General features: G+C 31.1%; 2 protein-coding genes across 2 annotated transcripts; both read right to left on the reverse strand.

The window, feature by feature from the left end:
• Window positions 1–242: 242 nt before the first annotated feature.
• Window positions 243–4,291, reverse strand: LOC107494994 (cysteine-rich receptor-like protein kinase 46). Its single transcript, XM_016116028.3, has 8 exons — window positions 3,726–4,291; window positions 2,515–2,842; window positions 2,307–2,432; window positions 1,969–2,105; window positions 1,694–1,904; window positions 1,202–1,424; window positions 699–852; window positions 243–561 (listed from the first exon to the last, which is right to left on the reverse strand). Exons 1-8 carry the CDS (start codon window positions 4,170–4,172, stop codon window positions 244–246), a joined length of 1,944 nt encoding a protein of 647 aa, XP_015971514.2. The 5' UTR covers window positions 4,173–4,291; the 3' UTR covers window position 243.
• Window positions 4,292–7,368: 3,077 nt separating this feature from the next.
• On the reverse strand, window positions 7,369–10,845 carry LOC107495076 (glutaredoxin). The gene is made up of 4 exons (XM_016116145.3): window positions 10,726–10,845; window positions 10,547–10,635; window positions 8,805–8,903; window positions 7,369–7,650 (listed from the first exon to the last, which is right to left on the reverse strand). Exons 1-4 carry the CDS (start codon window positions 10,779–10,781, stop codon window positions 7,568–7,570), a joined length of 327 nt encoding a protein of 108 aa, XP_015971631.1. The 5' UTR covers window positions 10,782–10,845; the 3' UTR covers window positions 7,369–7,567.
• Between the last annotated feature and the right edge of the window lie 1,103 nt (window positions 10,846–11,948).

Genomic DNA, 11,948 nt, shown 5'->3' on the forward strand with positions numbered 1-11,948 from the left:
CATAACATATATAGAAGAATTTGAAACTAATAATCAATTCATATTTTAGTTGGTATTTTTAAGCAGTATCACTTATATGTTCGCTCAATGTCATTTGGTCATGTGCTCGTTCAATTCTTTAACCTCAACTTATAAAGAAAAAAAAATAATAAATAAAAGCTTCCTGTCCAACTATATATGTATTAGAGTTAGAATAATCAAACAAAATAGAGAAAGCCTAAGATAATTAAAAATTGAGAATTATTACACACTTCTTTCTCCAAAATTTAAAGGCACTGTCAATTCTGAATTATCTAAACCTTTTGATTCCCAACTAGATTCTATTTCTTGTGGAAATTCGAAAGAATCAACAGTGAATGGAGGTTTGGAAGGTAATGGCATTACAACATCCTTCTGTCTAAGCATTGCTACCACCTCTGTCATGCTGGGACGCAGGTACGGCAACTCTTGTGTGCACAAAAGTCCCACATGGATAACTCTTGTAATTTCTTCAAGATCTTGATTTTCCATGCTTTCATCAATAATTTTTGACGTGGTGTTTGATTTGAAATGCTTCCATGCCTACAAATATTAGGGGAAAAACAAAAGAAATGGAACTTAAGTATGAGGTAATTAGAAGTTTTGTTAGAATGAGACCAAATTTTCCTGTAATCTAAGCACCACCATGATTTCTGATAAAATTTGGTAAGAATATTTACATGAGAAACAAGAGTTTCAAATGTTTCTTCAGTAGACTCAAATTTTGCATTCTCCACTCCACTGATAATTTCAAGCACTAATATTCCAAAGCTGTAAACGTCTACTTTTTCTGTTATGGAACAACCAGCAAGGTATTCTGGTGCCATATACCCCCTATTATGACATGCGAAAGATATAGTTAAAACATAAAAATTATATCATATATACCTTTTAAAAGGGATCAATCAAGCAAAATAAATAAATAAATAAAAACGATTCTTCAAAATAGAAAATAAAGGTAGCAAGATATGACCAACCGAGGTTGGTCCCGATGGTAAGCGGCTTGGATTCGCTTAAGCAGGTCTCGAGTTCAAGGCCTAGTGTATGCAGCTATACCTGCTGGGAGACTCACCTACCACAGCCAAGTGTGTGGCTCGAGTCGGGTCCGGATTAGTCGGGGCGAAGCTCTGGATACCGGACGGGCAACCAAGAAAGAAAAGGTAGCAAGACATGATGTACTCACAATGTGCCTACAATAGATGTAGAGTCATAGGACTTCAACTTTGCTAAGCCAAAATCAGAGATCTTTGGTCTATATTTCAAGTCTAATAAAATGTTTCCGGCTTTGATGTCTCTATGAATTATTGGCCCTTCAGAATTGTTATGCAGATGTTCCAATCCATCAGCTACGCCAAGGATTATACCATGCCTCTTTGGCCAATCCAACTGCTTCTTCTTCTCCGGGTCTTCCTTCCACGAGTAATAAAGAAATTAATAACCATATTGAACACACAAAATAAAAAGTTAGTTAACAGTCACACAATAAAGGATGACATTATCTATAAGTATGATTGTTGTATTGAAGACACAATTTGTTATAATTGTGAACAATTAAATTTGTAAAGAGGAGAACTTTAGAAAAGACAAAATTGAATATAGGTATACCACCAAAAAAAAAAAAAAATCCATTTGATTTGACCTTACAATATTTGGAATCTATATATAGCTAACTTACCAAACAAGATGCAGTTAAGGCTTTTGTTTGCAAGGAATTCAAAAACCAGATAACTTTCTGTGGAGGTGAAGCAGCAGCCAAGGAAACGAACTAGATTCTTGTGTTGAGCTTTGCCATATACATCAATTTCATTGTAAACTTCTTGTTTTCCCTGCTTTCCACTCAAAAAGAAACGCTTTATCGCTATTTCTCTTCCGTCTTGTAAGGTTCCCTATCAAAAAGCATCGCAAATCATCATGTAGAAAAAGTAGAGGAATATGTATACACATACACACCTTGTAAACTTCACCATATCCCCCTTCACCAAGTTTATGGAATTCATTGAAAACATTGGTTGCTCTCTCTAACGTCGAGTACTCGAACTGCATGAACCATGAGCTTAATTTTACTCTACCTGGGGTCATCTCTAGTCCTTAAAGTGACATTGAAATCACAAGAAAAGCTTTATTAGAAGCATATTATTAACTGTTAGAAAGAAAAAACAACTTATTAAGGGGGCGTTGTTATAAGAAAATACATCTAAATTACTAATAATCTTCAACTAAATTACCAAGGAGGTTGGTGTAATTTGCCCGGTAAATGAAGGAAAATTATTCTTACTATTGAGGATTACCTGTTCTTAAAATTGGAATACCCCACAGTTTGTCAACATTTTTAGTCCCATAGTGTGCAACTATAATAAGCACTGAACAAACAGCAATTGCAGCAAGAATAATTGCTGTGCATTTCATCAAAATATCTGCAGGGAGGTGAATAAGCAACTAAATTATTATGCATATCATAAGGAGAACAACATCAACTGAAAGATATTTGTAACTAACCGCTTTCTTTGTTTTTCAAGTCAATAATAATGAAGTCATAATCAGCATAACGCAAAATGCATCCAGTATTGATAGCATGGACCTGCGTTGATGGCAAACATGATATGGCGGTGCTAGCAGCATTGGAGAGGCAAGCAGAACACATATCCTGGCTCAATGTTTTCCAACAAGTAGCCGCACCATAGATGACGAGATTGGAACCATGACGTCGTCCTTCTATAGCTGTGTAGCCTCCCTTTTTGGGTGCCTCGAATGACATTTTATTTATTACATTTACTGCCAAACCAACAAATCCTTTTTCATCTTTTGCTTTGGCATCACTACACCCCTGTTTCCGTTCATTCCCCAAGACAAATTAAATGTGTTCTAAATGAAAGAAAAATCATTTCAACATTACTTCAAGCTAAAAGTTATTGCACATCAGAGTAGCCAGTCAGAACTCATCACAAATTTAGACAATGTTATGGTGAAATTAAGCATCGCAAATAGTCCTTACTTATATAATCACCTAGTTATGACAATGTTCAGTTAAGGGATCAGAGACCAAATCTACAAATTGTTTCATGCAATTGATGTTAAAAACTTAAAATAACAAAAGTTTACATTAATATCTATATCAATTAAATAGGTTTATCATGGATCCAATGAAAGAACAAAAGTCGAAAAACAAAACATTATTTGTCACACGAAACAATTTATAAACACAAGTAACATTTTGGGTGCAATTCTTATGAGCTTAGGATCCAAATAGTGCTACGTGTATACCAAAAATCAACTACCAAATCAGTCAACATGTATTTGTGTATGAATTAATTATGGTAGGTGTATACCAACATAAGCCACGAGTGTAAAATACACATTAAAATACAAAATACATTATAAATAAGTTAAACTGTACATATATTGATACACAAATATATGATGGTTAATTTTAGTGTAAAAACAGTATTTTTTATGTATGAATACATGTATTTATACCAATAAAATAATTTTTAGTATACACCTAACATGACTATAACATCATATGCATTGTTACTTAAACAAACCCATCATTAAGCCTGAATTTAATGTCAAATCACAACTCCCTTAAAATCTCAAGAGTATTTATATTTCTAAATCTTCATATTGCTAGGGAAAATAATCATCATTAGCAAGAAAAAAACACAATTAATTAAAAAGGATAAGCAAGTAAAGAAAGAGGAAGAAAGTACCCTCAAATAATAAGGGGTAACGCTCTCTTGAAAAAAACTATAATTATCATAGCGCATAAAACACCCATCACTTGAATAGGTTCGGGCACCTTTGGCAGGCATGCAACTGGAAAAAACGCTTTGAAGGGATTTGAAGCAGTATACGCATTCAGAAGCAGAAAGATCAGACCTACATTGTGAGAACAAGTATATGCGATATGGTGGGTCACCAACTTCCCTAACCGAAAACTTGGATCGACGCATGTCATTTTTCATCTCATTCACCATATTCCAGTAATTCTTTTGATATTTCAAAAATAAATATTGGTCTGTCATGTTGGTGTAGCTGCATAAGCGATGTATGATGTCACCCTTGAGGGACCTATCATATTCGCAATGGAGTCCACATAGCGATGAAAGAATAATAAGGATTGTTGTTGTTATTAATGGCAGAAACTTGTTGGCCATGCATCCATGACGATGACAAGGAGGAACCAGAACGATAGAACGCTGATTCTGAATTTGCAAATGCTGGTGATGATTCTCTTTTCATTCTATTCACGTTCACTTCTCCTTGTTTTAATGAATATCCAATTTTCTAGTTTTTCATCTTGATTTTTCTGTTATAGATATGGATGTTCGTACGATTAACAATTAAAGTGGGCCGGTTCGTTCCTATCCGCCCGTCTCGCTTAGGCTCGTGCCACAAATGGAAAAGCTGCCCGCTCTGCGAACTAAAATGGAGTTAAAATATTAGTCCGTTTTGTTTTACGACGGGTTGATGTTTTGGTAGGCTAATTTATTTGATTTTTTCTTAAATAAAATTTATTAAAATTAATAAAAATAATAATTAAAAATTAAATACAAATAAAAAATAATAAAAGATTATAATATAATTTTTTTAATTTTTAATTTCAATAAAATTGTTCAAAATAATATTTGTTAATAGAATCATCTTTATTTTAAAAAATAAGTTATATAATTTGAGTATATATACAAAATTATAAAATAAAATAAATAAAATTAATAACTAAAAGAATAATAAAAACAAAAAATAAAAAAATATTTAAAAATTATATAATTATTAATTTTATAGCAGTAATAACTTTTTTATTTAATAAAAAAAATAAAAGTCTTTAGTCCGACGGGCCGACCCGCCTGCCAAAACCAACAAATTTAATGGTGCGGGTTTGATGAATTTTTTTATTTGACGGATCGTTCTAAATCCTAATTAATCCAATCCATCTTTTTTAGTGAGCTTGGTGGATCGGTCCGACGAGTTCAACCTATTTTACCATAATGCTATAAGGTTGGCTATATCTGATCACATTTCCTCACCTCAACCATTATAACAATTTTTCTAAACAATCATGCTGAAAAAATCAACCATAGAAATATATATTGAAATAAAAAAAACATTTAATGATTATTCAATCTAGAATTAGATCCGTGAAAAAAACCAATGTTATAAATTTTTTTGTATATATTCTTTGGCTGTTTCTTTCAAAGTTAAGAAATATATTCTAAGGACAAATATTTCGAAGAATATTATACAAGAGTATTATTAAGAAAAAATAAAAGACCTTGTCTATTATTAAGTGTCACAAGTGCACGATGGTTTCTTAAATTACGACTTTTACTAGTTTGATCTTTTATATCTCAATTGTATTATAATACTCTTTGAAAGTTTTGAGTATTATAGTAGTTCCTTGTCATGATTTAATTTAGTTATGACTGGTGCTTAAGAAAAAAATTTCAACAAATCTATTTTTTTGACTGGAAATAGAAATTTTCAACAAATCTAAGAATTCGATTTTATAGCAAACAAACAAATAGAATTCTCAATAACACTAGAAGACAACTTATGCTTAGACATTATATTTAATATATACTCAACATATTTAAAAAAAATTCTACTTTAATATTTACAACAAAGTATATTCTATTAATTTTATTTACTAGAATATTTATAAAGCAACCTCTTTAAATCACTAAGGATGAATTTTGCCTATGTCATCTAAAGCAGTTTAACAAGTTAAAAAATTTTAAAATTATTTACAGAAAACATCAAGTTCTTAAAGACTCACCAACACAAGCAAAATTAGAACGGAACTGATGAAGTTAGATTAGGATCGACTCATGTCTAGAAAAAAGAAAGAAATAAAGAATAACAAAGTAGTTTTACAACTCAGTAATAAACAGAGCATTCATAGCTTCATAAGGGATAATTGTATAAATAATAACTTTTAGTTAAAATAAATCCACTTTAATAATAGTGACAAAAAAATATACGCAAACACAATGATAATTAATTATAAACATCAAACGTTCAAACTTTTTTATTTTATATAAATATAAGCGGAAGGTTATCTAATCCAAAAAAATCAAAATAACAAACAGAAATTACATTTAAGTTGTTTTCCTTTGAGTAAATTCTGAAATAGATATGTTCCAGTATTCCACTGATTTTGTGGACATGAAATTATATACGGACAAGATACACCAAGTCTAGCATTTATTATCACTAACTGCAGTTTTTGTCATAGAACCTTCCAAAATATTTTGACATACAAACTATAATCAAGCTAAAAGTTGTCAAAACAAATCAATAATTGCATCATCAATTCAATAATAATCCATATGATAACTTTATCCAAATTCAATACTAAATTTACATTTAAATTGTATATTCAAGATAATATTTATACTGTAATTTGATTTCTCAAATGACAAAATTAATTTTAACACAAAATATTATGTTTCAAGTGAATTTTTTTTTGTAAAATATTTAACATAAACATCATGTTGATAAATAAGTTAGTAAATAACTAAATAATTAATTTTAAAATTATTTTTTATAATGATAAAAATGATACAATACTAAAATTTAACTATAGATACAAAATTTATTCATAGAGTAAAATCTAAGAGAGGGATTTCTATTCCACAAGTTCCAATAGGCAAGGAGAGTAATTCCTTTGAGAATTTAATATCACAAATGTAACAATAATAACTCTAATAAGTTAATCTTAACATCAATTGATATAATAAAACTTATATACCCAAAAATCTCAAATTTTATCTTATTATAACCTTAAATTTTTGGATTTATTAATAATACACATAACTATAACTATGACAAAAATTAAAAATATAGGTAATTACTAAACTAAAGAGTCAAATGTCTTAATAATTGGTAACACTTGAATTAAAGATGATTTTATTTTTTTAAGCTCAAGTTACTTTAATGAAATTTTGAAATAAAAACCAAGATAAAAAAGCACAATTGATAGGGCATTATATAATTAAAGTAGAAGAAAATTAGTGAAAATAATTAAAATAAAAGGGTATGAAATTATTTTTAAAGAAGAGACATGAGGGAGGAGAGGAGAGCAAGGCGTTAAGGGAGATAAGAATGAAGAAGAATAATATGGTTTGCTGCACTCATTTGCGTGTGTGCTATTGGAGTTTGAGAGAAGCGTAAGAGGATTATGGGCTTGGCCCATGTCCTCTTTCTATTTGTTATTTTTTAACGTGGTTCTACATTCTTAGACCCCCTTTCGACACGTCACAAGAGAGTGTCAGAGCATCTCTGTATTTGATAAGTCAGCATCGAAAAGGAATCTAGAGACTATTAAGGTGCTCAAAGCTCAATCTCAAAACATTTTGAAATCGCAGAATGCAGATGTAGCCGATATAAACTTTTCAAACGGCTGTATTTCAAATTTAAAGAGAATCCACACTGAAGAGAAGGAAAATATAAAGTAGAAAGATATGCATCTTCAATTACATCTAAAAGACCAAACAGCGAGCGTCTTTACTCTTTATTAAGCTATTAACTACATAAGAGGAAACCGGGCTCGTCAACCAGAAGCAGAAGCAACAGTGGTACCAGCCTTAGTCAGCAGAGGTACCAGCTCCCCCTGATTGTGCAAATTAGTTGTTGCTGCATAAAAATGAAGAATAACAACTCAATTTCATTCGTTGACATTAGAATAACCTATAAAAGAATGCACTTGAAAAATTCACACGCCAACAAAAATAGCCATAAAAAATAAAAACGACAAAAAGTCACGGAAAGATTTAAAAACTTCACCAAAGTCACCAATCATCAAATATTTTCTTTTATGGAAAAGGCTCCCGTGACACCTCGTCAGCCTTTTGAATTCACTCTCTGTCATGAGGGAAATAGTAGAACAAAGTCTAGACGGGGAGGTTGATGTTGAAAGTGATATACTTGAACAAAATGATTAGAACAACATAGTAGTGGTGACTGGTGACTCAATGACAAGGTGTGCACTGAGGAAGCAGTGCCAGAGAAGGCAGTGGACGCGTAGCAGAAACAGCTGCAGATGTCCGAGGGAGAAAACAGCACGTGGAAGCACATCAAGCCTCGGACAGCAACACTATTGGCTGGGCTAGGCAGCGCCGGAGAAGAAGAGAAGAACAAAGCATAGGACGCTCCAGCAACCACAAAGACACACAATTGACTAAGATTTTTCAATTAAAAAATGCCTTTAAATTGAAAGGAGCAAAGTGGCTGCTGCTAGTGAATGCACAGCTTCCATAAGTCTTATCCAACTACTCTCCATAAATGCACCACCTAAACTACTGACCATTGTATCACAACAATATATCTCAACATATTTCAAGAATATTAAGAGTGTTGAAAATCAACATTACTTTTATTTTGGATTTTGGATACAAGTTATCTTAAAATACATCAAAATAGATTCTGTCCCTCTTCGGTATAGTTCCTTCGCCATTAAGTGAAATGAAGTTGATCATTCAAGAGTTTGACCTTGAAGAACCTACTTTTGTTGGAAATAAGTAGTCTTTATGGCGAATTAATAAAATTGCCCAACCCCAAATAAGAGTCCAAAATTAATTTGGACATATATTAAGGCTAAATAAATAAAATTACTCCTTAGATCATTTTTGATGTTCAGTCTTTTTAAACTTTTAGTCAAGGTGATCAATAGCAAGAAAAGTATATATAACAATAAAACAGTGAGCGTAAATATTTTTCCCAGATTGCAGATTAAAGTATTATATATGTTTGTAAGTATAAACAGATCCATGATAAAGCGTAAATCTTACCATCACAGCCGCCAATGTGGTTCCCACCGATAAACACATTTGGCACAGTCCGTTGACCAGTCCATTCGGCTAGTGCCGATTGGATCTCACTTCCATCAGCTGCAAATGTTCAATCACATGAATTAACTTAACTTTCAAATGCAAAATTGCATAGAACCAATCATCGAAGAAGCTTAAGCCATAAAACATTGTTGAAGCATTTTCTCAACATACAAAAATTAAGCTATCCCTGAGGTCCTGTTTGGTTAATGTATACCATGAAACAGACAGGGAGACAAAATATTTGTGTCTGTGAATGAGGTTTGGCAAAGCTAATGAGCAAGATACACAAATATTTGGGAAGACTATAATACCCTTGATTCAGCCACCAGCCCAACACAACCACCACCACCACCAACAACAACAACACTACCACCACTTTCTCAACCACTCCTATTCAACCAAATTCAATTAAAACAAAACAACAATTATTATCAAAATAAAATGCAATTTCGTTTAATGTCCGGACAAACTATTAACGCCCAAACTACCAACATTATCATTTTCAAATACTATTGATACAATTATTATTTAAGAAGAGTATAATGAATTTTCTATTAAATGAAAAAAAAAACACTGATATTTTCTATGCAAATAAAAAAAATACTAACAAAAAAATCTTTCTCAAAACGATTAAAAAAATATACAAGTACTTTTTCCAAAAGTTATGTTTGAAATATCTCTAAATTAAGAAAGAAAGAATAATTAGTTAAATACATATATCGGATAAACTATTTATACCATGAAAGATGAAAACGCCGATACAACTACTCCCGAGAAAACTACACCACCATTGCCACCAAAAAAAAAATACAACAACATCAATGTTCTCAAATCCTACAAATCATCCTCACCTTCCAAAACTTTACCCAAATATGATATCTCACTCTTTCTCTCTTTCATGGTAGTTTATTCTTTGTATAGTGTGTGTCATATAAGTGTACAGACACCTCACTTAGTCTATTTGTCAGATGTGAATGTAGCATCTCGATACAAGTAGGGTAATCCTCGATCCATCACATTTTACTAAAGTTTTCAAATACCTACTTTAGATTAGAATACACTCTAGCACAGGAAACAAATATCTTTCTAATCTTTAAAATTTCAATACTGAAAGTTCAATCGAAAGTTTCGATCTACTAACATTGTTAGGAGTATCTGGACACCGTAGTGCCAAGCAGAATACGTAATTGAGTTCTTGAGGATGCATCTCTTTCCCGAAAGGATACCAAAACCTTTTTTAACATTGGGTCAGATTGATTTGGCCTGAACAATGAGGTCACTTACTAGTTTCAATTTTTTAGGCTATTTTTCCAGAGACAAAATCTTTAGGCAAAATCTTAGGGGATAGTAGTACAATCAATATTCAATTAACTCGCAAAAGACAAAAATCATCGAAATCTAAGACCTATTCTTTTTGAAAAATAAAATATGGGTAAAGTAAAGCTTATTTTATTCACAAAATCAGTTTGACTAGAAACTGACGAATCAATGGATCATATGACCAAATCTACTCAAAATACAAATCATATAAAAACAGGAAAAATAAAATTAAAAAGATGACGATCGAGAATCTTTCAAAAATTGGAAATGTCGGCGCCGATCATCTTTTCAATTTTAACCCACCACTCACAAAACTCAAATAAGGGTTCACGATGAAATCACGAAGAAATTAAAGAAAAAGTGAGAAAGAAGGAACTCACCTTCAGTGTTGAGTTCAATGACCTTGATAGTAACACCCAATTTGGTGAAGAGCTCCTTCACTTCGACGCAGAAAGGGCAATAGGTTTTGCTGCAAATCGAATTAACACTGTCAGTTCCGGAGATCTTTCACACAAAAGAGAGAGCGAGAAATGAATTAGGAAGATGGGAAGAGAGAGACCTGAAAACGACGACTGGATTTGATGAAACGATCTCCTTGGCTTTGGGCAACGCCATGTTTTTTCTTTCGTTTTGTTGTGTCTTACTTTGGCATTCGTGCCTGAGGCTGTTTACTTATTTATAAATTAAGATTTAGGGATTTTTTAATTAAAAGTTATTGTTAAATTTTTTTAATAAATAAAAACAAATCATATTTACCCTTTTAAACAAATATAAAACTATGAAAAAGTAATAATCAGCCAAGAATGGAACAACATAATTAATTATAATTAGTTTTATTAATTTATAATTTAATTTGTTTTTTAAATTATTGTTGACCACGTTCAAAACATGAGGGAAGATACGCTAGTGTTAGAAGAGAATCACGGAACAGATGCTTTGATAAGTCATTAATTGGTTCCATATAATTAATTATGTTTTATTAATGCTTAACACATGAAACATAGAAATCATATTCAAAACCATCCAATTTACAAGAAAAAGAAACATCCATATGCCTATCAGTAGCAACATCCGGTTAAAGTCACCGGTGCCTCTAGTTTACCAGTTGGCTGATTCTTGACTTATATAGAGTTGGTTCTCTAGCATTGTTGTAAAACTATTCATCTTTTTACCTAATATTCCTCAATTTCGGAGTAAACACAATTTTACTGATCTTAGATAGCATTTAGAAGAGAGATTAAGATTCAAGGACAAAAATTAAAATAAATTTTAATATTGTCTTTAGTGTAAAGTGAAAGATAGAAATTGAAATAACAAATAAGAATGAAATTTTAATTTAATTTACATAAAAAGATAAAGTTAAAATTAATTAATTGAAATAGAGATATTTTAGTTATAAAATATTATTAAAGTTTTAATTTCTATCCTAAAAAATTTCAATTTTTTGTGTTCCCACTTCTTGAAGGTACTGAAATATTAAAATTTTGATGATAGAGACTGAAATTTTAGTATTAGTCTCTAAACCAACAAATCTACTCTACTTAATATACTAAAATTGAGTTTTTTTTTCTGAAAATAAGGTGCCAATTTCTCATGAATCTATTTTTTTTTTTGCCAAAATGAATGCACTATTTTCTCTTCTAAATTTATTTTAAAAAATATCTTTATTATAATTATATTATAATTAGCATTTAAGTACTAATGCATAATTATACTAATTTAGAAAAATATTTTTATTTTTAGAAAGCACTATTCTCATGTAATGAAAGCACTATTCTCTCT

The sequence above is a fragment of the Arachis duranensis genome, chromosome 6 (assembly GCF_000817695.3).
Source record: "Arachis duranensis cultivar V14167 chromosome 6, aradu.V14167.gnm2.J7QH, whole genome shotgun sequence".
Classification (NCBI taxonomy): Eukaryota; Viridiplantae; Streptophyta; class Magnoliopsida; order Fabales; family Fabaceae; genus Arachis; species Arachis duranensis.

Coding starts and splice junctions, on each gene's coding strand:
- LOC107495076 (XM_016116145.3), bottom strand. CDS start 10,781: ATGGCGTTGCCCAAAGCCAAGGAGATCGTTTCATCAAATCCAGTCGTC. Junction 10,636..10,725: donor AATCCAGTCGTCGTTTTCAG/GTCTCTCTCTTC, acceptor TTCGATTTGCAG/CAAAACCTATTGCCCTTTCT. Junction 8,904..10,546: donor CATTGAACTCAACACTGAAG/GTGAGTTCCTTC, acceptor GAACATTTGCAG/CTGATGGAAGTGAGATCCAA.
- LOC107494994 (XM_016116028.3), bottom strand. CDS start 4,172: ATGGCCAACAAGTTTCTGCCATTAATAACAACAACAATCCTTATTATT. Junction 2,843..3,725: donor TTACCCCTTATTATTTGAGG/GTACTTTCTTCC, acceptor GAACGGAAACAG/GGGTGTAGTGATGCCAAAGC. Junction 562..698: donor TTGAAACTCTTGTTTCTCAT/GTAAATATTCTT, acceptor TAATATTTGTAG/GCATGGAAGCATTTCAAATC.